Consider the following 26,097-nt stretch of genomic DNA (forward strand, 5'->3'; position numbering starts at 1 on the left):
CTAGGACAGAGGAGGCCAAGGAACCCAGTGAGAGGGCATTCAGAAAGAAAATTCATGATATTTTCCCTTGGGGTATACAGAGGCCAGCCTTGATCTCAGCCATGGGTCCAACCTAACTTTCCAAATTCCTTCTTAAATTTGACTTGCCACTTCCAGAAAACCCAAAACTCTGCCCCAAAGTCAAAGTGTGACACCCCAGAGTTCCTTTAAGAGGAGTGAGCTTTCAAAAACAACACTGGTACCCATATCAGACTGGAATCATCCCTTCCAAGTGAGGGGAAGTGAGGGTGTTGGCACTCCAGAGTCTATTTGCATCAGGTTTTTATGGAAAATATGGTCATGTCACTCACAAGAAAAACAAATCACAGCCCACACTGGAGCTGTGGCTTAATAACATGGCTGAGCATTAGTGCAGGCTTTCCACATCAATATCAAACCTGAGAAAACTAGCCACAAGCTCCCAGAAACATTTCTGCCAAATGATTTGGGGAGGGGGGGAATAGCAGAGATGCCCCTTAATGTTGCCTTCTCTGCACGAAAAGGTTCGGGTAGCAACGCCAAATACGCTCATTGCTGGGGTCTTTCCAGTCAAAGCAAGCTGAGTGTGGACTGTCCTCCTGCAGCAGGCCAGGTGTGGATTTAGACCAATATAATAACACTGGTGCAAATGTAAATAGATTTAACTCCCCCACAGCAATCTAGATTATTTTAATATGTTTTCTCAGTGGCATTCCATATTTCTCCCAAAAGCAAATGAACATCCCTCAGCAATGAATTAAAACAAAGAAGTAATAAGTTGAGGACACAGGGCTCAGGGTGGGAGTTGCTGGCTGTACAAGAACATACTGCAAGTGGCATTTCCAAGTCTAGACGTCTTCATCATAAACGCTAGCACTCCTGTTTGCAGAGACCCCAAGCTTCTCAGAAAGGAGGACACACCTAGCAGTTTGTTTCAAGCTTCTTGTCCACACCCTTTTTCTCCAGACCTCCGGCCCACCCAACCCACCTTCCATGGCCAAGTCATGTAGGTTTTACCTCCTAAATCTCTCTGGAATCCACTCACAGCTCAGCCACACTCTCACATCATTATATATATAAATCAAGCCACTATCGTCTCTGGCTGCTTGAATATAAACACCTCTGACTGGTCTCCCCATTCCTCCTTCTCCTTTTTGCAATCTGTGCCCCACACAGAGATCAAAGCAATACCTTCAGAATCACATACAAACAGATCACTCCCTTCCAGTGGCTCCCCATTGCTCTGTGGGTTAACAATCACACAAGCCCAGCTCTACTAAGCACAATTCTCTCATTTCACCCTTACAACAGCCCTTTATTTCACCAACAGGTGGTTAACTGGGATGCCCAAGGTGACAGAGCTAGAGTATAGTTTCAGCGTCTTCACAAAAGACTTCCATGAGCCAGGCTCTCCCTCCTCCAGCTCTCCCTTGCCTTCCAGGCTCCAGCCACATAAACCTCTCCAATGCCCCTCAAATGTGCTACATTCCTTTTGGCCTCAGGGCCTTCACATGTGCTGTTTCTCACCCTGAAATGTCATTCTCAACCTTTCTTACCTGGTTAACACACCCTCCAGGTCTCCCCTGAAATGTCATCTCACGATAAAGACTTTATTTTTTAATATAACAGTTTTATTGAAATATAATTCACATACCATACAATTCATCCATTTAAAATACACAAATCAATGGTTTTCAGTATATTTACAGAGTTGGGTAACCACCACCATTATAGTTTCAGAACATACTCATCACCCCTAAAGGAAACTCTATATCCATTAGCAGTCATCTCCCATTTCCCTCGCCCCACTACCCAGACCCTGGCAATGACTAATCTACTTTCTGTCTCTGTGGATTTGCCCATTGTAGATATTACATATAAATGGAACCATACGATATGGTTTCTTTCACTGAGCATCATTTCTTCAAGGTTCATTCATGTTATAGCATGTATCATTTTTATAGCCAAATAATATTCCATTGTGTGGACAGACCACATTCTATTTATCCATTCATCATTCGATAAATATTTGGGCTGTTTCCACTCTTCAACTGTTATGAACAGTGCTGCTGTGATGTGTGTGCACACATTCGTGTGGACATGTTTTCATTCCTCTTAGGTCTATACCAAGAAGTAGAGAGTTTCTGGGTCATATGAAAACTCTATGCTTAGCCTTTTGAGGAACTTCCAGACAGTCTAAGGAAGCCTTTCCTGACCCTCCAAGACTGAGGTTCCCCCTCCCTATTTGCATATTCTCTTCATACCTTTTATTTCTCTTTCACAGCAGTTGCGACAAACACGTCAGTGACCTGGTTAACCCTTGGCTTAATGCCCATATGCCCTCTAGATCATCAATGTCCAATAGAAATATGATGTAACCACATGTCTACTTTCACAATTGGTAGCAGCCACATTAAAAATAATAATAAAACAAAACAGGTGAAAGTAATTTTAACATCACTTATTTGATCAAGTATATCCAAAATAACACTTCAGCATGTATTAAGCATTTTTGAAAATAGTAATGAAACACTTAGCATTCTTCTTTTTTAATAGCATCTTCAAAGTCCAGTATGAATTTTCACTTCTGACAGAGCTCAACTGGTACTCACCACATTTCAAGTGCTCAGTAACCCCATGTGGCTAGCGGCAATCTTACTGGAAGGTGGATCCCCTAAACTGCTTACTCCCTGAGGGCAGGAGCCCTGCCTGCTTTTGCTGGTTATCATATCCTCAGTCCCTGGTACAGTGTCTAGGGTGCAACAGGCATCCTGTGAATATATGCTAAACACTGAATAAATGAATCCACCCCAACCTCCACTCCTCCAAAAATAACCTCTGAAGTTCAACGTTCACCTGGATCAACCTGGTCTTTTCCAGCAACTTGAATTTGTTAAGAAATGACAATAAAACGTGGGGCTGCCATGTGCAGAACAGTGGGTCACAACGACCTTCCACTCTTCAGGCAAATAGTGTTTTTATTGAAGCCAGAACCAATTGAACAAAGAGGGGTGTTTTTTTTAATGTGACTGTGTTTTATTTTGTTTTATTTGTTTTATTTTACAATGTATGAACCACTTTGAAAGGGCAGAGTGCCTGTCTAGAGAAGCCTATTTAATTTCCTCCCTTTATTTTAAAATGTTAGGTAATGTTATTATAAAAGAAGTAGCTTCAACAAGTAAGTACACACGTACACACACACACACACACACACACACACACACCACTACCTCATAAGTCCGTGGAGCAAATGAATCTAACAGCAGCTTCCTAATAGCCAGTCTTCTTTGTAGTGAGGAAATAATTACCAGCATGTAAAACCCTATATATATTCAACCATTCTCACTTCCTGCAAAATTCAAATCTACAATTGATTTTCTTTCTAGGGTCCTGAAACCAGCTTTGTCAAAATTACTCAGGAATGGAATGAAGCCAAGCATTACCCCTTGGGGACTCAGGACAAAGCAAGTCAGCCATGGTCAGTGCAGTGTTGGCCGCCACATACAATTACACCCAGACCTATGGGACAGCAATGCCCTGCTTGGTCCCTTCCCAGCCAGGTCCCCATTGCCTGGGCTGCAGCCAGAAGTATTCAGGCACAGGTACATTAAACAAGTATTTACTGGATTTTATTGGTGGTTAGGGGGTTGTAGTCGATTACAGTGCATTAATGGACCCAATTCTTCACAATGCCCTAAATCCAGGCCGTTTGCCATATAATTTCACAGTTCTTCTCACTAAAGAGTCAGAGTATATTTCTCCAGCCCTCGAAGCTGGGTTTAGTCATATGTCTTGCCTTGGCCAATGGAATTTTCATCAGTGTTATGTGGCCAGAAGCTTGAAGAGTGGGAGCTCAATCTCTCTTGCTCTCTTGTGCCTCTGTCATCACCATGAGAACACACCCTGGCAAGCCTACCAGACCCAGGAGAAGAGAAGAGACACCAGGAGCAGAGAAGGGCTTCCCAGATGTACCCAGCCTAGATCAACCAACCCTCAGCTTATCTAGAGATCCACAAAAATATGTAGTTGTTGTGTTAAGCCACTGATTTGGGGAAGCTTGTTACATAGCACTTTTGTGGCAATAGCTGACTGATACAAAGGTCACTGACCCTTATTTCTGTAGGTTTTAACAAAATTTAACAGCTATATGGAGATCCTCCAATTGCTTTTATTTATAACAAACTGAACTGAAGAGCTAGTTTGGCCCTGATAACTATCAGTTACCTATCCAGAAACTGGTTAATCCTTTCTTTTCCTTGTTAACAGAACTCCTGTTTCACTCAGGTATGGGGCTGCCTTGTTCCTTAAGAGTGCTGGCCCAGCCTCAAGGAAAGAATCATGATTGGCTTAAGCAGGGTTTGGCAAAGTATAAGTTCAAGGGTCACATCTGGCCTACTGACTGTTTTTGTAAATAAAATTTTATTGGAACAGAGCCAGGCCCATTCATTTATGCATCGCCTACGGCCACTTTCATGCTACCACGGCACAGCTGAGTATTTGTAGCAGAGGCTGTCTGAACCAAAAAGCCTAAAATATTATCATTTTTTAACAAAAAAACTTTGTTGTTCCCTAGTCTAAGGCTTAGATCCTAAACTAATGTTCCTCAAACCCCCCTTAGCCAGCGATTGGTCTAAGTCTGGTCCCAAGACTCCATTCCAACTGTTCTAGTGAGGGCTGTTCTGGCTGAGATGTAGGAAGTCTGCTGGGATCTTCTGGGAGAGAATTTAATATAGAAATGTGCAGGGAGATGCCATGCCCCTTCCATCTTGTCTCTGGGTGTTGTCACGTGAGGACTTCATATTTGGATTGTGGCAGCCTCCACGACCACAGGAAGAAAGGCAAGAGCACCACGGAAAAGTCAAGCAAGAAATTCATTGTCTTCAGCTGTTCATTCCACAAACCCTGGAATCAGCTATCTCTAGCCTTAGTATGCAAGACAATAAACCCCTGTTGTTCAAGATGGGTGGATGGTCACTTGCTGGCTGGCTCTTCCAGAGGCAAGTCTTGCCTTGTCCTCCTTGCTCCAAAAGGCCTGGGGTCTGTACAAGCAACCAAGGAGGTGAACCCTGATGCCACAGTTAAGGCAAAATAACCCATTCACTAGTAGGAGAACTTGGTTAGACAGTCAGCACTTCCTCTGTCTCACCAACTAGATCAATGTGTCCTCTCACAGAAGAGGCTAAGCTTTCATCCCAGCTCATTCCCAGGGGACAAACTTGATGCTGGAACCTCCTCCCTCTATGCGCCAAAGAGAGGAAATTGGGGAGAGTGCCAGGCAGGAGAGATGCAGCAGTGGATGTGGTGTTCACGGAGCTTTGGTCTGTGGACCAGAAGAAACTGCATTTCTAGACATGGGGGTTTAAGAATGGAAACTTGGAGTCATGTCTCCTGGCGTTCTCCATCCCTCCAAGCCAGAGGGAATACATTTTGCTCCACCGCACCCGGGTGTAGGAAATGTCACATTCCTATTTCTGTAACTCCGGCTAAATCTGCTCTGAGTCCCTGTATGCCTGGCAGGTGGGGAATTCGCTCTCGTCATTATTGGGGCCTCTTTCCCTTCTTCGTAAGTTTACATAAGAACTCTGGGCTGCAGGTGGTTGGAAAGCCAGGCAGGAACTAGGCCCCTGGAGGTCATCATTGCTGTAGTTGCTCCTGATCTGGTAACATTTGGGGGCCATCTGCTATAAGCAGAACCTCATATGGTCATTCCACTGACCACAGAGCCGGCCATAGGGACCCTCACTGTAGCATGTCTCCACTATACATCAGGACTCCAAAAAGCCTTCTCTTAATCTCAGCTTCCTCTAAAATCAAGCTGCCCTTGCTTTCTCACCTCCAAACACAAATGCTAGCTCCTCCCCATCATGCCAAACCTTGGTGGCAACCCAGCTAAATCCTCCTCAAAGAGCCTCAGACACCAAAGCTTTTCACCTTCCTTCTTTAGGGAGATGATGCAAGGGTATTTGAGACCTCCAGAAACCCAATGGTGGCCTCTCTTCTGGGGGGATGGGGTTGACAGAGTCTCCTCTTCAGTGCTGTGTTTACCTTGCTTGCCACTATGTCCCCAGTACCTGGCACATAGTAGGTGCTATAAGGATGGCGCATGGTAGATGCTGTTAGTGTCTGTTGAACTGAACTCTTGAGGAGGTTGAAGCTATTAGCAGAAATCAGCCAAGCAACAGGATGGAAAACCAACCAATAAAAAAAAAAAAAAAATCAAGTAATTATGGCTTTGAGCTCTGAAACACAGGGCACCAGCCCAAGTTTGAGCAATTTTAATACAACAACCATTTTGCCTCCAAACAAACTGGCATCAGCTCCAGAAGCCTCCCTCTGCCTCTCAAAGAGAGCCAGTTTCTCCTTCTTTAAGTGGCAGCATTCCTCCTCGGGTTACAAAGAAGCAGTATTCATCCCTCTTGCCGCCAGCCAAGGACTGTAGCCAAGCACCAAAGGTTTGATAGTTAAGCAGTATATTTTAGAGGGAAAAACAAAATAACATCTCAAAACTCGATAAGCACCACCACTTTCCAGAGGGCAGATCTCATCTGTGAAACCTTCTGCAGCTCAAGCATTGACATGGTTCAATGACATACTTTGGGGATTTTTGCAGGGAATAGTGAAGGAGCTCTGCCAAATAAAGGGACAAGAACTCAGAGTTCCCAGAGCAATGAAGGAGGGAGCGGGTACATGGGAAAATGCAGGGGTGATGCATAGCAAGAGAAATCAGAAAGTTGGCCAGGACCAAGCACGGAATGATGTGACCTGTCCTTGGCCCCCAATCTCAACAAGTCAACAAAATTCATTAATGCTTGGTAAGAATGGTTTATGCTTTGGAGAGCAAAGTAGACTCGAGGATAGAGACAGCAGATGTGGACTCAAATGCCCAGGACTCAGCAAGGAGGGTTGTGGTTCTGAGATATTAAGCCCCACCCTAGTCTCAGCAGAAATCTCAAGGTGGGCTTCAGACATTCATGGACCATGGAATTTGTGGCCTTGAGAGCACTGTTTTTTTAGTAGATGCTCCCAGTGCATCTTCCAGCTCCACCACTTCCTACTGGGGTTTTGAACAAGTTACTCAAAGCAAGTTACTCAAAGCATGCACTCAAACATCTCTAAAATTTCAGTTTCTTATCTCTAAAGCTGAGGACAGGGGGAGGGTATAGCTCAGTGGTAAAGTGCATGCTTAGCATGCATGAAGTCCTGGATTCAATACCCAGTACCTCCATTTAAAAATAGTAAAAAAATAAATAAATAAGTCTAATTACCTCCCCCCAACAAAAAAAAATTCTTAAATTTTAAACAAAATAAAATAAAATAAAGCAGAGGGCATATTGTATACCTTATAAGGAAGTTATTGTGCGATTAAGAGATAAATGTGTTCAGCCCAGTGCCTAGGACATAGCGAGCTCTCCATAAGTTTGAGCCACCATCACCATGACCTCTAGATCTCAGAGAACAGAGGGCTACCCATGGACACAGTGGGCCCCAAATCAGGCTGAATGGCAGAATCCCTCAGAAATACCCAAGCCCTACCCAAGACTAAGTCAGAATCACTGGAGGTAGAGCCCAGGAATCTGTATTTTTAAGCTCATCAAGTGATTGAAAGAATTGTAGCTTGCCTTCTTTTGGTTTTTTTTTTTTTTAATATTTCTTTTACATTTTTTTTTTTTACATTTCAATCATTTTAAATATATTCACAGATTTGCACAATCATCACCTGAGTCAATCTGAGAACATTTCAACACCTCAAAAAGAAGTTCCATATCCTTTAGCTCTTACCCTCACCCCCAGCCCCACATTGCAGGCCTAGGCAGCCACTAATCTACTTTCTGTCTCTATAGATTTCCCTATTCTGGACTTTCATAGTAACAGAATCATATAATATGTGACCTTTCTGCGTTTGGCTTCTTTCACACAGCATAATGTTTTCATGGTCCATCAGTATTGTAGCAGGTATCAGAACTTCACTCATTTTTATGGCCAAATAACATTCCACGTGTGGTTATACCACATTTTGTTTATCTATTCATCTGCTGAAGGGCATTTGGGTTATTGCCACCTTCTGGCTATTATGAATGATGCTACTACAAACATTCAAATATAAGTTTTTGTGGACCTATGTTTTCATCTCTGAATAGACCTATCTCCAAGTAAGATATACAAATAAGTACATGAAAAGACACTCAACATCCTTAGCCACTGGAGAAATGCAAATCAAAACCACAATGAGATCCCACTTCACAAACATAGGATCAAAAAGACTGCCAGTAACAAGTGTTGGTGAGGATGTGGAGAAATTGGAACCCTCACACTCTGCTGGTGGGAATGTCAAATGGTGCAGCCACTTTGGAAAACAGTCCGTCAGTCCTTCAAACAATTAAATATAGAGTTACCACATGACCCAGAAATTCCACTCATTGGTATAGATCCACCTGGGCTCTTTTAATCTGTGGGAAATGAACCATCAGTACTTGGCAAGAACAGAGGAGAGAGAAGTGGGAGTTGTGAACACAGCCTTCACAACAGGAGCTTGTGGCTGCTTTCCTAGTGAGAACATCTCACTTTGATGAATGATTTTGGGGTTGAAGACACAAATATTCATAAAAGGTGGCCCCTCAATGACTTCATCAGCTGCTCACCAAAGAAACCACTTTCTGTTCCAACCCTGGAGAGAAACGTGCTGAGTGGGAGCCGGCAAGCAGTGGTAAGTCTGACCTCTGTGCGTTATGAAAGATGGAGGGGATTTTCAAGAGTAATGTGGACTGTACTGATTTCTTTTCCCCACTGACTTTAGAACCTTCTGCATAATGCCTGGCACTCTTACGTTTTCTATTGCTTCTAAGTAAATTTCCAGTTCAGCACAGTCTAGAAATAATTTGCTAAGAAATAAATTTCTCTCCAAAGCAAACAAAAAATGCTAATATGGCTATAGTTATATTGCAGAGTTAATACAAATTGCATTTGTATATATACAGCACAGTTTCATGTGTTTTTGGTTGGGGGAGTCCTTTATTCTCACATAGGTTGCAGAATGAGGTGTATCAAGGCATTTGCCCAGCAAGACCCTGGGTGGGTTCTTATCTGATAGTGTCAGAGGAGAGTCACCTCTGCTGGATCATTATCTCAGTCATCTTTTTATCCTCCTCTCCTGGCAAGTTCTAGACACAAGGTGGTTCCATACATGTTTGTTGAATGAACAGGAGACGGATAACAACTGGGAATTCCAGACCTGCAGTCCTGATTCCAGAAACTGTGGGTATCTCCAAGACACTATGGCCAAATTCCTCAGTCTCACCATGATTTCTCTGTCTCAGTGTGAACCCTATGAATGGTCCTTGTTACAGAACTCCTGTTCTGTATGGACACAGGTGTGTGCTAGGAGTATGAGTCGTGCGTAGGATTTTAGCAAACCCATTTGGAGAGCTCCATGCTTTGATATGTCACTCATGTCACTGCCCCTGCTCTCAGGATGAGGCCTCATCCTTCCGTGTAACTGGCAAACCCCAGGATCCTCTTCTCCTTGGCCGACACTCTGAAAGGCCCACCTTGGCAGCCCCTCATATTCATTTGACAGCCGTTCAAATTAGGGTGGCTAGCCTTCGTGCTAATCATTTGATTCTGCAAACCATTTCTCTTCTGACTGATTTTTTAATGCTTTATTGAATTATAATATACATATAGAAGCGTGCATACACAAGAGGTTGACTTGATAAATTTCTTACAATCTGAACGCACTCATATAGCTAACACCCAGATCCAGAAACAGAGCACTGTGGCCCCCTCCCACAACCCCCCTACCCACCTTTCAGTTACCACTCACCCTGGCTGCCAACAACCTCAACTCATTCCATGTGATTTTGTGCTTTGTGTCAGGCAGTAGTTCACACCTGGGAGCAATGTTGCCCCCCAGGGAACATTGGCAATGCCCAGAGACACTTTTGATTGTCACAGCTTGGGGGAGGCATGTTACTGGCAGCTAATGGGTAGAGTCCAGGGATGTTGTTAAACGTCCTACAATGCACAGGGCAGTCCTGCGACAGGGAACTATCCAACCCAAAATGTCAACAGTCTTCTCGGTTGAGAAACCCTGATATAAAGAGAGTCATACACTACCTACTCTTCTGTGCTTGTGATCAGTTTTAGCCCTTTGATACTGACCATTTAATAGGAAGCAAAAATGTCATATGGAGGCAAGTAAAGCCCTAAACAAAGAAAATCCAGAACTGCCTGCAAACCTGATGCCTTTAGAGTTGGGATTTGATTTCAATTCTTTCCATTTCATTTTTTGAGTGATTTTTCTTAAAATGGCATCCACTGGGCTCAAGGCCCTAAGATTCCCGCAAAGCTGAGGTTCACATGGGAATTTTGCACACACCCACACAGGTACACACTGTCATCTGCATGCAGACATCCACCCACAGACACACACATCCAGAGACACACACACCAACAACGACAGAGAGCAAACTTCACCATAAAAGCACAGTCCCCAGAAAAGCAGAAATGCACCCTTTTCTCCAGAGGGACATCTATTTCATTCGTTTCATTCAGACTCTGACGGTCAAGCTGCTGCTAAGCCTAGCTCTCAGACGTCCCCCCTCTAGGAAAGAGAGATGGATTTTTTTTTCTTTACTCAAGAATATAGATTTTAAAAACAAACACTTCTGCATCTCAAAGCAGGCTGTTCTTCCTGAGCTGCACATATTGATCAGCATTTTATTGTCAATTTTCTTTCAGTTGAACTGGAAAAAAATATAATCTAATTACATCCTTAGTGACAGTTGGGAATCAGTCGCACTAAATCCAACAGGGTGTGTTTGTGTGATTGAGGTGTTTAATTTGGGGGACAATGAAGCAGAAGCCTTGGCCATGTTTTAATGTCACTCGTACAGAATCTCTCTAAAGGGGTGAACACTCACAGTGGCACAAAGCTCCTTCTGAAGCAGAAAGGGATTCTGTCCCAGAAACTGAGTCAGGGTGGTCCATGGCTCCCCATGCCATTTAAGCTGTAATGTTTTACTAACGTCTCTTCAAGAGTCCCTGGAATGTGGAATAGGAAAGACGGAAATACTCCAAGTCTTGGCTAAGCGTCTATAAAGGGAAATAACCTGGGCTTGTAGATACTCCACTGCGTTTCCCTAAGCTGCTGCTTCCCAAATTGTTCTATTTCATCAGCCAGTAAAATATTTTTCTTAACTTGGGAAACAACGCAAGGTTGCCCTTTTTTCTGAAGGGGTGGAGGGTTAAGAAAGGACATTTTTAAATTACCAATTTCACCATCACCACCCCCTAAAAATACCACCATAATCAATCAGGCTGAATTAGGTTTTACTGCAATAACAAACAACCCCTAAGTCTCTGTGCCTCAGAACAACAGAAGTTGCTTTTCTTACTCACGCTCCATGTGCATCCCATGTCAAGGAGCAGCGGGTGGAGGGGATTTTGTTTCCACATTGAACTTACTCGGGGGCTCAGGTGATGGAGGTTCCATCACCCATCAGGGCAACAGAGGGAACAGAGCAGGAAGACCATGCACTAGGCATTTAATGCTCCAGCCTAGAACAGACACCCTGCATTTCTGCCCCAGCCCATGGACCAGGGCATCCCTCCCCCACCGTCCCACCCACAGAAATGGAGGAAGTAGGTGTCATCCTCCCATTGCCAAGAAGAAGACAAGAACTAGATACTAGTAAGTATTAGACATTTCTACCCCCGTAGCATTTCATAAAAGAAAAAGAAATCTGAAAACGCAAAATAAAACTGAACAAAATGGACATAATTTCAGAATAAAGAACAACAATCTTTCACCCACGTGCACATTCCCACAACATTTTCCCCATTGTTTTTCATTTCATCCTTTACCCATGAATATTTCCTACAGAATGGTCATGGTATAAGGAACCATTTGGGGACCACTGCTCTGAGCCAGGTGATTTTTTTTAAAAGCCCCAAGATTAGACCACAGAGCCCTCAGGAAAGATCTGTCAGGGCCAGGATGTTCGCACTTCTCACCATCAATGAGCAGACATCCATGGGGAGAATCTAGGCATCCTAGCCTCAAACAGGGGTTCTTTATAGCTTCATTCTAATGCCCTCACTTTGATCTTTGTCATCACTGTAAAGCCAGCTGGTCTCAAGATCTTAAATTCCCACTCTGGCTACATTCTCCCGTCCTCCACCTCTCCCACCTTCTCCTCCCTCCTAATTTTGCTCTTCACAAACTCAGCTTTGCTTTCCTCATCACCCTGGACCGTGCAGCCTCTGATTTCACTTCATTTTCTTTTTCTTCACTTAAAATTCATGCAACATTAAATGTAGTACTTTTTCTTTCAGAAATCCCATCTTGTCTGGTCAGAATTATCTGTCCATCTCTCTAACCATCCCTCCATCTGTATATAGGCTGAGTCTGGGATGATGTTCACTTTATAGTAAGGAGGTTTATTTCTTGGGGTGGTAAAATTTGAGGTGACTTTTCTTTCTTTCCTGTTCTTTTTTGTGTTCCTTGAATTTCTTTTTAAACACTATTTCATTCAAAATAATCAAGGTGTTTTTTTTTAATCTACTCTGTATTACATTCATTCATATGCTCATCTAATCTCCCTACTTGATTACAAACTTCTTGGGTTATCATTTTGTTTTGTGGTCCCAGCATCAGAGATTCTGATTCAAAAGGGTTGGACCTTGGAATATGCAGGTCTAGAAACCATCTCAGAGGATTCCTTCACAGGTGTTCTAAGGCCAGCATTCTGAGAAGCCCTGATGCAAAAGAAAGGACCCTCACTTTAATTTATTTTCCTACCCAGCATAGGAATCAGCTGAAGTATTATCCAGTCAGGACCAATCTTAGTACTGGTTGTGTATGTAAGGAATTCAGAAACAGTTTAATCAAGGTTGAGGATGTAAAGGAGGCTTCTCTTTTGGATGTCAAGTCCCCACCTCATACATGGTGGCAATCAATGATGACACCTGTTCCTCTGGCTTCATATCCCATGGTTTTTGTTCATAGTTGAAGTGTGTCCATCCCCAAACTCAATGCCAGTTACTCACCTACACTTCTGCGGGAGATCTGATCTCCACAGGAGAAATCAAAATGGCCCCCATGGTGGTGGAAGTGAAAATCTGAATTCAATTAGTGAGGATGACACTGAAACATTTCCCAGGAAATGCTTTCGGCAGCTCTGCCCATCCATAATCTCACTCCATTTCAGGGCAAAGCCTTGCTTAAGTGGTACCGGCTTCCATTAGAGTAAATCATACTGACTCACAGCAAATGCAGATGAAGGTCAAAAAGGTTCTTATAACAAAGATTCACACACATGCACGCGCACGCACACACACACATACACACACATACACCCCTCCCTAGAGACTGACCCCATTCAGCAAGAAATGCTGTTCCACCAAGCACCTATAGAAACTTTGGTTCACTGATAAAAATGTGAGAGATGACCCTGACATCAAGGAGCTTACAGGGAAAGGAACAGGCTTGAACACAAGTGAGAATAATAGAGATGGAGTAGAAGAGCCCACCTTGAAATTTAAACAAAGTAGCACCAAGGACTGGTTCCCAAGCTGGGTCCCCCTGAGGCAGAGCCAAACTTGGCTCTGAACAAAAACCATGAGACTCACCTGGGAGCTTTTGTAACCATAGATCCTGACTGAGCCCCTAAGCATCCGAATCTCTGGGCATGAGCCCCAGGAATTGGTATATTTAATAAACACCCTCCCCCATGAGATTTTGACACTCCTAAGTGTTGGGGAAATATGGAACTATGGAAAATACCAAAGAAGTCACTAATATAAACCGTAAGTGTTGACTCCTGTGCTGACTACTGTATCAATATCCTGCCTGCATGATCCCCGAGACTTTAAAAACCCTGCAAGGGAAGCATTTGTGGGAACGACTGTGGGTGTTGTTAATCAGAGCCAGGCACCTGTGATATTGAAGCCCTGCCCTGCCCTGCTGGTCACCCCTCCCCCTACAGGAGCCAGGTGGGAGTCTTTCCACAAGTTTTAATACAATGCATCCTATTTTCCAAGGTCACTGGGACACAGAGATGTTAAACAATCTGCCCAAGTCCTTACAGCTTATAACTGTCAAAATCTAGGGTTCAAACCCAAATCCATCTGACCCCAAAGATGTTTCCACTTGCTTCAACCCCAGAGTCATCCCAGTTGTAGAGACGACTGAACCCACCCAACAGTCGCTTTTGTTTTTAGAAACTGTCTCAAGTCCCCCTCTGAATATTAGACAAGGGTTGTTTCTTACAGGGCAAGGCTGTAGAAAGAACCTGAAGCAGTCCCCCTGTTTGAGACCCTACACAGACAGAGTCAGGATTCCTGGGTCCTGGTCCAGTTTCTGTACCTTCCTTAGTTTTCCCCAGGCGTAAAATAGCAACAATCTTTGACAGGCTCCCTCCCTCAGCGGACATAGGGAGGAAGAGTTAACTCTGTTCATGTTTTGAATAGACAGTTTCAGGGTCAATGATGATTTCACAGGATAGAAAATATCACAGTCATAGAACACTTTGCATTCAAATAGAATGTTCTCATTTTCAAAGGGCCTTCACTTGCCATCCCATCTTATCCTTCTAACAGTCCTGGGAGGGAAGTAGGGATTCCTAACCCTGTTCCCCAGACAGGAGACTGACGCACAGGCTTTCCAGTTCTAAGCAGGCTTGAAGGGGGAAAAGAAACTAAAGAGCTACTATGAGACGCAGTGTGGATTTTGCATAAATGAAGCAAAAGAAGATCAGAGGACCATGACAGACCATATGATATAGACTCCATCCTCCTACACCAACAACTGTGCTTTAAATATTAAGAAGACCTTTGCTAAGGGCAGGTCAGAAAGATGGGGCATTCTATACAATACATTAAGGAAGTCCATAGGTAGGTATGTTCCTACGTCATCTCCTGGAGGACCCCTAGGATTCTGGTGACACGTGTTCTACACACTCTCTCTCACTTCTGCTGTTGGAGAGCTACCGTAGTTAAGTGGTTAGTAGCGTGCACCCAGAGACCAGCCAGGTGAGTTCAAATCCAGCCCCACCTTTGAGTGACTGTATAACACCAGCCAAATTATATAATTTTCCTGAGCCTCAGTTTCCTCATCTGTAAAGTGGGTATGCCTCATTCATTAATCAAATTCTACCCTAGCATATGCTATACACCAGAGACAAAGTGAGGATCAAGAACAAGCATGACCCCTGCCTTCATGGTGATCATAGTATAGAAGAAGGCAGATATCTGTCAAAGAATCATGCCCAAAGGAAGAAGTATCTCTAGTTGGGCTAAGACCTAAACACAGTGAAAGCTGGTGCTATGAGAACAGGTAACAGGGGGTTGTTGTGACTCTTGTCATTATGGCCGCACTTCCCTGAGGCAGTGGTAACTCAGCTGGTAGATGAGAGACTTACCAGGTGAAGCGGGGAGGGAAAGAGCTTTCCAGGCCGAGAAAGCAAGATATGCAAAGGCCCTGTGGCAGAAAAGAGCATAGCATATGTACAGCAGTTTGAAAGGGACTAGAAAGAGCGAGTGAATGTGCAGATGATCATAGTGCCCACCTCATAGAGGAGCTGCAGGAAAACAGAGACCTATCTATGATGAGTTCAGTAAAAGACTAAACAGTAACACAGGACTAGGTTTCTTCCTGAATTTTCCCATGAAAGTCTGCAGTGGACTCAGAAGCCAAGTCCAATGTCCTCCTTCACAGCCCCCCCATTCAATCAGAAGCAAATGCACCCTCAATCACAATCAAATATCAAGAACCACATGGAATCTGCCAAGGGGACAGAGGCAGCCTCCTTCCAGAGCTGTGGTTGGCTTCCACTAGAGACTTTCAGATGGAAATTAGGCAGCTCTTCACCAGGGCCAAAGAGTAGAGCCTCTCACCCTGCTCAGTGAAAGAGCTGATGAATCATGCACACTGGTGGGTCAATCAGCCTGCGCATGTGAACAAGTTTATGGTGGAAATGAAGGGTTTTATTTGTTTGGCAAAACACAGGGTAGTTTACTTGCCAGGAGGGAAGAATGTCTGTCTGCCTGGGTTTTCTGGACAGGGGAGCGAAGCGGACTGAGGGCTTCCGTTTCATCTGCAGGCCCCTTGCAGAGGGAGCTGGGGAAAGCTTTGCAGCCATCTGGCACACCGTTTGCATCTCATCTGGCTCCAAACAAGGGTGGATGGGGCAGCTCTTGCCCTATGTTGGAAGAGGGATGGGAGGGAAACCAACAGAGGTGGCAGGGGGTGGCAGGTACTGGGGAGCACTGCCAGGGCCTGGGGACCAGAGCACCCAACCCCACAGACTCTGAAACAGTAAAGCAGCCCTGGAGGGTCTTCGCAATCCAACCCCATCCTGGTGCCTGCAGACAGTCCCTCATGTGTGGAGATTCAACAGCACACACCCACAACCCCCACCCAGGATTGCCAGATATAGCAAGTGAAAAGACAGGATGCCACTCATACCTGAATTTCATATAAACAAGGAATCATTTTTAGTGTAAGTATGTCCCAAATATTGCAATTGGGATATAATTACTCTAAAAAAATGTGTTAATTTGAAAATCAAGCTTAACTAGGTCTCCTGCATTTAATCTGGCAACCCTAGTCCTACACAAGCAACCCAGGACTTGGAAATTCACAGAGAAGGTCACACGCACAAGAACACAAACACATAGGCAAGCACATGAGCATGCACATACACAAACTCACGCCATGCCTCTCAGGGTCCAAAGCAAAGGGGGAGGCAAGGGCCAAGTTGAGAGTCCTGCTCACCCCCCCAACCAACACACACACACACACACACACACACACACACACACACACTTCCCTGTTTTCTGTGTCTGAACTCAGAACCAGCAGAGTCCCAGCCACCTCAGGTCCAAGCTGGGGTCAGAGGTGCCCTGATACAGCAGGACACTGACCAGCACCTGCCTGGGCTCTGGCCTGGAAGACACAGCAGAGCCCTGTGGGCCATGGCAAGTATGGGGGAGGAGACTCTGAGGCCGGAGGTTTATTCTGAAGCCCACCATCTTGGACCAACTGATGAGCCCATTTCCTTGTCCGCTCCCACTGCCTCTGCCCCAGTCTCCATCCCTGCCATTAAATCACTCACTGAGCATTTACTGAGCAGCTACTAAGGGCCTGGAGTGGGACTTGGCACAAAAGACATACCCGTGGTAAAGCCACAGTCCAATATACCGAAAACTCAGTATTGACCTGCCCAGCATTGCTGAACATGCACAACAAGCCAAGCATTGCAGAAGTGGTGATCATTTCCGTGAATCTTCCCAACAGCCAAGGAGGAAGCTGCTATTTTTTTCTCTTGGAGGAAACTGAGACCAGACAGCTGAAAAGGCTGGCTCGAGGGCAAACAGGTGGGAAGCAGCCAGCCTTGGAACTTGCAGTAGCATAATCAAGAATGTTTGGGAAAATGAATGTTCCCTCAGGTAAGGCCACCTGCCAGAGTCAGAAGCTGGGGTCCTGCCAGGAGGGGCTGGTGGGGTGGCTGGGCCCTCAGGTGTGCCAGGGTGTGGAGTGACCTCGGTGCAAGTGAGGCGGGCAATGCCATCTGGCCAGCACCCTTCAAGCTTTGGAGGATGACCCTTATAGAAGATGGTACATGTGAGCCCTGGGGGACTGGGGAGCAGGGAGATATTTAACCAGGATGCGAATTCAGCACAGATGTCCCTCTGCCGTGGATATCTTGCCCCTAGGGACTTTTTAGAGAAGCACAGGCACAGAACCTCAAGCAATATGTGCCAGGATATTCATCACGATGCCATTTGCAACAGGGAGGAAGCAGGAACCATTCAAAGACCCATCGATCCAGGGTTGGCCAGATAAAGTACGGTGCATCCACACAGCACAATAACTGCCTTATGAGCAAGGTGGAGCCCAGGTTCCACCATGAGACAATGCCAAAGACACATCATTGACTGAAAAGAAGGCTTTTCCAAACAATAAGTGGAGCATTATCCCATTAAAACAAAGATTAAAATTAAATTATGTGTGACTATATGTGCTTGCATACCCAGGGAAAAGTGTGGAAGGATATGTCAACCCCCACCCCGGTGTCACCTCTGAGAAGCAAGATTGAAGAGAATCAGACAGAATAGTTGTGCTCTTTGTTTTCTATATACTTGTATTGTTAAAATTCTTTACAATGAGCAAATAATAATGTGTATTGCTAATAAGCAGAACAAAAGCCAAGGAATTACACTCAGGCCATGTAGACCATTTCATCCAGCCGATTTCCGAGAGGCCAGGACTTACAATTCCATCAGGACAACACAGAACACGGAATCAAAAGGAAAAAATGAAAAGGGCAGTAGATTTTCCCTCCCAAGCACCACACACCTTCCAATTTAAGCCAATGCGTCTCCAAGTCACAAATTCTTCCTTATCCAGAGACGCTAGACACAAGCCTCAGAGCAAAAATACAAGCCCTGCCCAGGTTTCTCCGGGAAGGTCTGACAGGTAAGGCAAGCCAAGTCCACCCACAGTCAGGCATGGGGAGACCAGACAGGAGGGGCCACAGGACCAAGGAAACTCACTGGGCAGCCCCTTCATTCTGCAAAGACCCTCGGAACCCGGAGCTGCACAGAGCCCCTGCAAGCCTGTTTCTATGACACCCTGGAACACAGCAAGAGGAGGCAGAAAGAAGGAAACAAGCAAAATTCACAAAACCCAGCCACACTTGGAGCATGCTAACAGTGTCTGCTCTCCTCTCTGTTTTGGGGAATCCACACTTTCTCCTTTGTGCCTTCAAGGTCCTTGCTTCTGCGCACCAGCTCTCCTCTGCCAGTTTGTCTCTACCATCTCTTTGGAGTTCCTCCCCTGCAGCTTTTCCCACTCCCCTCCCTCTCTGGGGCCACACTCAGACCCCTACCTGGGACACTGGCTCCCCAGCCAGTGAGGTCCAGGGGAGATGAGCTGAGACTCTGGAGGAGCAAAGCCAGGAGCCCTGTGGACTATAAGTAGCCTGACATCTTCCAGCTGGAGCCAATAGAAGGGAAAAGGGCAGAGCCTCCCTGGAACAGCCCCACGAATATAGGACTCTCAGTGGCCTCTCAGGGGATCTGTGATGATAGTCAGAAGTACTATCACCTCTATGTGCAGTTGCCTGCAAGGAAGGCAGTGCAGGAAGCCGTGTGTTGCTCAGAGAACAAAAAACAGGGAATTAAATGTACCATCTGCTTATTAGCAAGAGATTTTGAGGCAGACGCTTAAATATGCCTGCCCAGGCATTATAAAACATTGGGGTAAATGTTAATTTAAAAAACCCAAGTTCTTGTGCTTGCAAAAAAACATCTTTCTTTTCTCTCTCTTCTTAGTGATTTGGAGGTTCTGTACCCTAGAGTCACAGCACCAGGAAGGTTGACCTCACTGGACTTTGGCAGCTGTGCAAAGTGAGACCCCAAACACTTGCTGGGGACCCATCTTAGGGAGATCTTTGGGGGAGGGGCTACAAGTCATCATTTCCTCCCTCCTTCCTTGTCCCCACCCAAAAATTAGACGGCATTAGCCTGGTGCCACCACAGGGGAGAGGAATATCCACAAAAAACCCTGATCCTTTCCCTGACATCAAAGACCCAAAAAGTTGAGAGTAGGGGAGCTGATTCCCTCCCCTCTGGAGTCCCACAAGGTGAGCACTTGCTGCAACCCCACCCCAGCACCGTGTGTATTTCAAAAGCAGCTATATTCATGCCTTCAGGGGACACCTGAGATTCTCAGCATAAATGTTTTCAGCTTTGCAGACCACAATGTCTCTGTCCCAACTCTCCCACTGTAGCAGGAAAGCAGCCACAGACAATAGGCACGTGAATGGGTGTGGCTGTGTGTTAATAAAATTTTATTTCCAAACACAGGTTGTGGGGAGAACGGCTTAGAACCGCGGACCAGAGTCTGCCTCCTCCACTAGAGTAGAATCTTCCGGAGAACAGGGACTGATCCATCCTGTAGACCAGCACCTAGCCTGGCACCTGCCACCCAGCATCCAGAAACTGCTCAAACACTTGGAGAAGGAATGAGGAAGGCAAGTGTCCCCCAGTGCAGAGAGGTGAGGGTCTCCCAACAGCACATCTTGTGTGGAGTAACACAGCCAGAGCAGAGCTCTCCACCAAGGCTGGGTCTTTCCAAGGTGGTATGGAAAAGTGACCGCTGAGTATTTGGGGAGGGGACAGAAGCTTTGGAGTTACACACACACACACTACAGTTTTCCAAGAGCGTCAAGACCATTGAGCGTCCTGTGTTTCACTGCACACACCCTGGCTGGGTGCAGTAGTGCCCAGACTTAGGGTGAATCTTTGTAACCACCCCACCAACTGGTTTTCATTAAAATTCCAGCAGTACCCAGTGAGCATGTTAAATCCAATGGGCTCTCTTCAACAACTGACCCTCATCCTTCTCGCTCTCCTGTGTGTGGAGCCACACGTCCTTTGCCTGCCAGTCTTCTGACCCTTCTCGTGGATTCTTCATTTCTCATCCTGAAGATTGCCCAGGCTTATACCAAAGCCCCTTCTCTTGCCACTCCTCCCTCTCCCCAGTCAATCTCCAGTGTCCCCATGGCCTCAACTAGCATCAACCCCAATGACCCTCAAGTCTGAATCTTCGTCCCCAACCCATCTATTCATTAGATGTTGCCACCTGGGTCTCAGAGCGACGTCAGAGTCCAGAAGCAAATTCATGATCTTACCTGCCTTTCTGGAGGTCAGTTTCACCCTGCATTTTCCTCATTCCCAATACCCAATAGATCCTTAAGTCCTTTGAAATGTTTCTCATAAGCTTTCCTCAATTCAGCCACACAGCTTTACCACCACCACCATCGTCCAAGCCACTAGCAACCCACCAGCAACCAGACTTCTATCCCAGCCCCCAAACTGGTCTCCCTCCTGCTCCCCGAACTCCAAGTCATGTTCCAGGGGACACAAAGGGACAATGACCACCTTGCCGAAATTTTTTAAATTAGGAGGGCATTGGCCTGCAGCACAAGTCTTTCCAGCTGAGAAGCTCAAATCAAGCTCCAGTTTGCTAGCAATGAGGTTAAATATTTCTGAAATGAGTAAAGCCAAGGGCAACACAGTTCACATTCCAAAACTACTCCAGGCACAGAGGCATCCACCTTCTGGGAGCTCAGAGGTCTGGACCATCCAGTATGCAGCCTGTGCCTCTCTGTTCCAGCTGAAAGGAATGCCTTCCATGCCTTCTTCATCCCCTTCCAAGGATCCTCCACCATCCGGCTTCCCACTCTTTGCCCTTGGAGGATGAGGGAACCTCCTGCCACTTCACACTCGAACTCTGCGTTCCTCAGAAGCTTGCCTCACAAACTACAGAATGGCTGAGGCAGACACTCTGCACTCCAGCGGGCGGCCATATCTTCACGTCAGCTTGAGAGATTGTTGCCAGGGAAATATCTATATCTCGGCAGAAAGAGCTTCCACACTGTGGAGTTCAGCTGTGCTCAAAGGGGAATCCTGAAACCCAGATGTTGCTGGTCCAAATGCCCTGTCTCAGCAGCCGGCTTTGGAACTCTCCATTGTGGGAGTGAACCCCAAGTGCCACCTGCTCTGCTGGAATCCTGGACCCTGAGAACCAAGGAGGAGGTTGGGGGAAGCTGATGAGTTCCATGTGGAAAGCCGAGATGCTACCTGAATCCAATCAGAGGTTTAGGTGGACAGTATCACGCCCCACCTTGTCACTAGTGGATGAGGGGATGGAGGACGAAGTCTGATTTGCCCAAATAATTAAAAGTGGAGATGACCATTTGTTTTGTGCTCTTTCTGTGTCTAAATGTTATGCCAAGCATCTTCTATTTATTATCTTGTCATTTTGTTGAATATACACATAACCTTCTACTGAAATTATATCTCATTATCTCCATTTTATAGAGGAGGAAACTGAGTCCCATGGAGGTTGGGTAAATTTTCCAAGGCCTCATAGCTCGTAAGCAGTACAGCAGGGACCCAAACTCAACACTCACACTCTGAAATAACTTTTTGCAAGTGTAGGCTTGTGGCTCTAAGCCAAGGTGATTTCACCTGCCTACTCCTGCAATGTCTGGGGATGATTTGGGTTGCCACAACTGAGAGTAGGGAATCAATGCTACTGGTATCTAGTGGGCAGAGACCAGGGATGATTTTAAGGACCAATGCAGAGGACAGCTCCCCATCATGGAGAATGATCTGGCCCCAAATGTCAACAGCACCGAAGTTGAGAGAGCCAGGTGCAGACCATCAGCAGCAAGAAGTGGGAAGACCCACAGTCTGGATTCACCTCTCGAGGGAGCCCCTTGCTGACAACAACCTCCTGCTCTGGTCTCAACCCGAGGACTCTTGAGTGGAGAGTCCATCAGGGGATTTCAGGGATTCCAATGAGTTATTACCCTTGAAAGCTCAACTCTGCCCAGCAACAACAACTCAGAAATCTATGCCAAGCTGCCTGCTCTTGGGAAAAGCTGAGCAAACGCCTGGGGTTGATAACCAATTACCTAGGAAAGACTTTTCTCTCCTCTCAAGAAGAGCTGTGGGTCGGACTCACCCTGCGGTCACTCTGAAGGAATCAATAAAGGCTCTGGGAGAACTCGGACTTCGATACCTTCTCAGCTTCACTGGTCCTGGAGGGGGCAAAAGGAGTCTGCAGAACTTGTGATCCCTGGTGGGGGATCAGCCCAGACTAGTCACACACCCTTCTTCCACCTCACATCCATCAGGACTCCGGCGCAGGCTCCTGGGGCTCCAGCTTACCTCCTAAAAGCATCCCCTAGCAACCACCAGAGGAAGCAGCCCCCTCCTTAAATACAAGGAGCCACTCTGCGGGACAACCAGTTACATGTAAACCTCAGCTATCCACAGTACCAGACACGGTGACAGGAAAGGGTATTTTATCCTTAAAAACGTCTGGATACAACATGGACAGGGAGGTGTTGCCCGTGCAGCTTCTGCAGAGAAAAGCCCCAAATGATCTGCATCTAAAAATAATCTGCTATTAAAGAACAAGGATTTTTTTTTTTTTACATTTCAGCCAAGATAATGGTCTTCACACACAAAATCTCATGAAAAAGCATTCTGTTTCTTCTTGATCCATTTGGACGTGGTCTGTGAGTGAAGAAATGGCTCTCTTCCTTGAAGAAATAGCTGCTGCTCCTGGCACCAGCCTGAAACGGCTCCTTGGTTCTTTAAAGAGAATATTCCTATAGAAACTAAAAAGGAGGAGAAATCTGTCTGGAGGGCATTCTGGGAAGCCTGGGCTTTGGCCAACCTTTAAACTTGAAAACCAAGATGCCACCTCCATGAGGGGCCACTGCCCCCCTAGAAGACCCAAGTGTCCCAAAAGGAGAGAATCATATTCGGGTTCAGAAAACAAAGGTGATTTCTGTCCATTTATGACATAATCCTTCACACCATGGAATCCTCACTTTCCTTCATGAACCAAAAAGTTCAATAGGGTTTCTGCCTTTTTAAAAGGTCATCATCTGCACATAATTCCTTAACCACTGAAGGCATTTACCATGGAGAGTCTGACCTAAGACCTCTGTCTTTTGTGATGCACCCTCAAAATCAAACATGGCTGCAAGCAAGATGCATGGAGTGAATTTCAGCACTAAATCACATTCACTGAGCACATACTACATGCCAGGCACAACACTAGGTGCTTTCTATGGATAACCTTCACTTAATCTCAGGAACAATTACCCCATGAAACAGGGCCTGTTGACATATCCTTTTCCCCAATGAGGACACTAAGGCTCAGAGAGGTTAAGTAACTTGTCCCCAGTCACCCAGCTAAGGAAGGGCCAGAGCCAGGATTCAAACTGAGTAGTCTGGCTCCAAACCCACATTCCTAGGCATCCCACCCACTTGGTCACTTCATTCCATTCTGGTGTCCTCGTTTTTGGCAAAGTTCCATGTAAAAGAGGGAGCTGACAGGAGGAAAGTGCTTCTGACAATAGAAGTTTCACCGCATTGCACAGCCCCCATAATTGTGTCTCAGACCCAGGACCTCTCCTCTCACCATACTGCGACATATCCTTTCTCATGCTTTCCACGATGTGTCCCAGTAAACCTTTCATAAATATTATCCTTGTCCTGGCATCTCAGAGAGAAATTCACCTGGTTCTGGTGTCCAAGTGACCCATGATCCAAACACAGCCACAGGGAGGTGAGGGAGCAGCCCCACACAGAGTCAGATGGGCTTTGATGCAGCCTGGTGAATGGGAGGCAGGCTGCTGCCGCCTGCATGAATTCAAGAGAAAGAAGGGCCCTCTCCCTCGTGGGTCTCACTAGCCACAAATCAAAATTTTGAGACAAGCTCAACCAAGCAAATGGTAAAGAATAAAAACATTTGGAAGAAACAAAAAGGTCAACCTCATTATCCTTAAAAACTCTCAAGGTGGCGGCCCTCGCCAAGGGGACAGCTGTCCAGCCAGCTCTCATCTGTCCTCCGGACACTTGTGCTCCCCAAATGTAAGGTCAGCCAGGTCACAACTGGAAGATTCAGAAAAGAAAGCAGAAAGCAGGGGCCTGGGGGTCAAGCTGGCCACGAGGCTTCCACCCCACACACGCCTAGTGACTCAGGTACCCACGCACATATGCAACAAATCTCTCTCACACGGACCCTCGGCCAGCAAGGACCAGAACCGGGCAGCATCCGAGGGGATGCACAGAACTTTGCTTCACTGTTCTTCTCCGAAGGGATGAGGAGAGAGGAGTGATTTCAGGGTTGGAAGCTACCTGCCTTCTCTCAACTCTCACTGCCCAGCCAGCATGGGGAGCAGGGACAGGAAGATGAGAGGCAGGTGAGGGGCTTGGTGAGCTGCCACCAGCACACATGCTGACAGGGCAGGTCAGAGCCTGTGCCCACGTACTTCCCACCCAAGTCCCTAACCAGAAGGAAGGCACACAAAACCAGCAAAGTCCCAGAGAGGTGCCCAAAACAGCTCTGCTCAGGATGGGGGTCAGAGTAATCCCCACCTCCTTCCCCTTCTAAGCGCCCCCAGGACACAGAGCTCCCCGTCCCTTTTTGGCTAAACACGGAGCCCACGGCTCTCCCAGCCAGGGACGACGTCGTGGGAGAATCAGCGAGTTGATCCTACATAAACAAGGGAGTTGCCACCAACAACGGAGCATCTAGTTTCTCAGGAGGTCCCTACGAGCTGTCACACCGCGCCCGCCACCAGGAGTTGCTGCCCAATTATCAACTTGGACCTGACGGCCGACGGGGATCATCCCTGCCCACCCCCAGCCCCCGTCCCTCCTGCACTCCCGCTCACTTACACCTCTGTCTTCGCCACCTGTCTGGGTGCCGGTCTCTTCCCTGCCCAGACGTGGCGTGTCTTCTCCTTCCTCCTTCGCTGCGCTTCCTCCTTCCAGCCCCAGCCTCAGCCTCTTCTCCTCCGGAGGGGCATCCTCCTCCTCCCGCCTCTGCCGGCCATCCCTGCCTCTGAGCTTGCCCGTGTCCTCGGGGCTGCCGGAAGGGCTGGCCATGGCTCCAGGGGGCTCTGCCTGCACTTGGGGGAGAGGAAGGACCCAGCAGCCTTCCGAACCCAGCGGTCTGTCGGTGGGAGACCGGGCTTCTGAGCGCGGGCTCGGTGGGTTCGCGCGGCTCGGCTCGAGCTGGGCTCCTCCGTGGACCACTTCTGTCTCTCTGCCGCCCCCTGCTGGCTGCTCGCGCGCACCGCGGGCAAGCGTGGAAGAGGCCTGAGCGGGTCTCACCTGCCCGAGGCCAGACTCGCTCAGGCAAAGCTCTGCCTCCAGGTCGCACACGGGTAGTATCCTTTCCCAAGGAAGGGAGGGGAGAAGGGACAGGCAGACATCCACTTTTCCAACGCCCTGCAAGGATGGACACCCTGGTCCATGGTACTGTTCTGCATCTTGAATGGTTTGGACGTGGCTGGAAAACTGAGGCTGCTCAAAAATCGTGGAGAATTCAGCTAGAGGATGATGTGCTTAATGCAAAGGCACCATCTTCTGAAGCTGTGCTTACCCATCAAGGGTGTTTACTGACCATCATTATGGACTAGGCATGGCAATGCAGGAGGAGGTTACAATCGTGACCCTGGCAGGCTTGTCTCTGCCCTGGCA

General features: G+C 46.6%; 1 protein-coding gene across 10 annotated transcripts in view; it reads right to left on the reverse strand.

Moving 5' to 3' along the window:
• RBFOX1 (RNA binding fox-1 homolog 1) overlaps nucleotides 1-25,580 on the reverse strand; it is a 1,985,071-nt gene extending 1,959,491 nt beyond the window's left edge. For all 10 annotated transcript variants that reach the window (XM_064478203.1, XM_031433195.2, XM_064478206.1 and 7 more), the window contains exon 1: nucleotides 25,291-25,580. In XM_064478203.1, coding sequence (XP_064334273.1) covers nucleotides 25,291-25,500 — 210 coding nt within the window. In that variant the 5' untranslated portion in view covers nucleotides 25,501-25,580. The remainder of the gene's footprint in view (nucleotides 1-25,290) is intronic.
• Between the last annotated feature and the right edge of the window lie 517 nt (nucleotides 25,581-26,097).

This window comes from Camelus dromedarius, chromosome 24, assembly GCF_036321535.1.
Source record: "Camelus dromedarius isolate mCamDro1 chromosome 24, mCamDro1.pat, whole genome shotgun sequence".
Lineage (NCBI taxonomy): Eukaryota > Metazoa > Chordata > Mammalia > Artiodactyla > Camelidae > Camelus > Camelus dromedarius.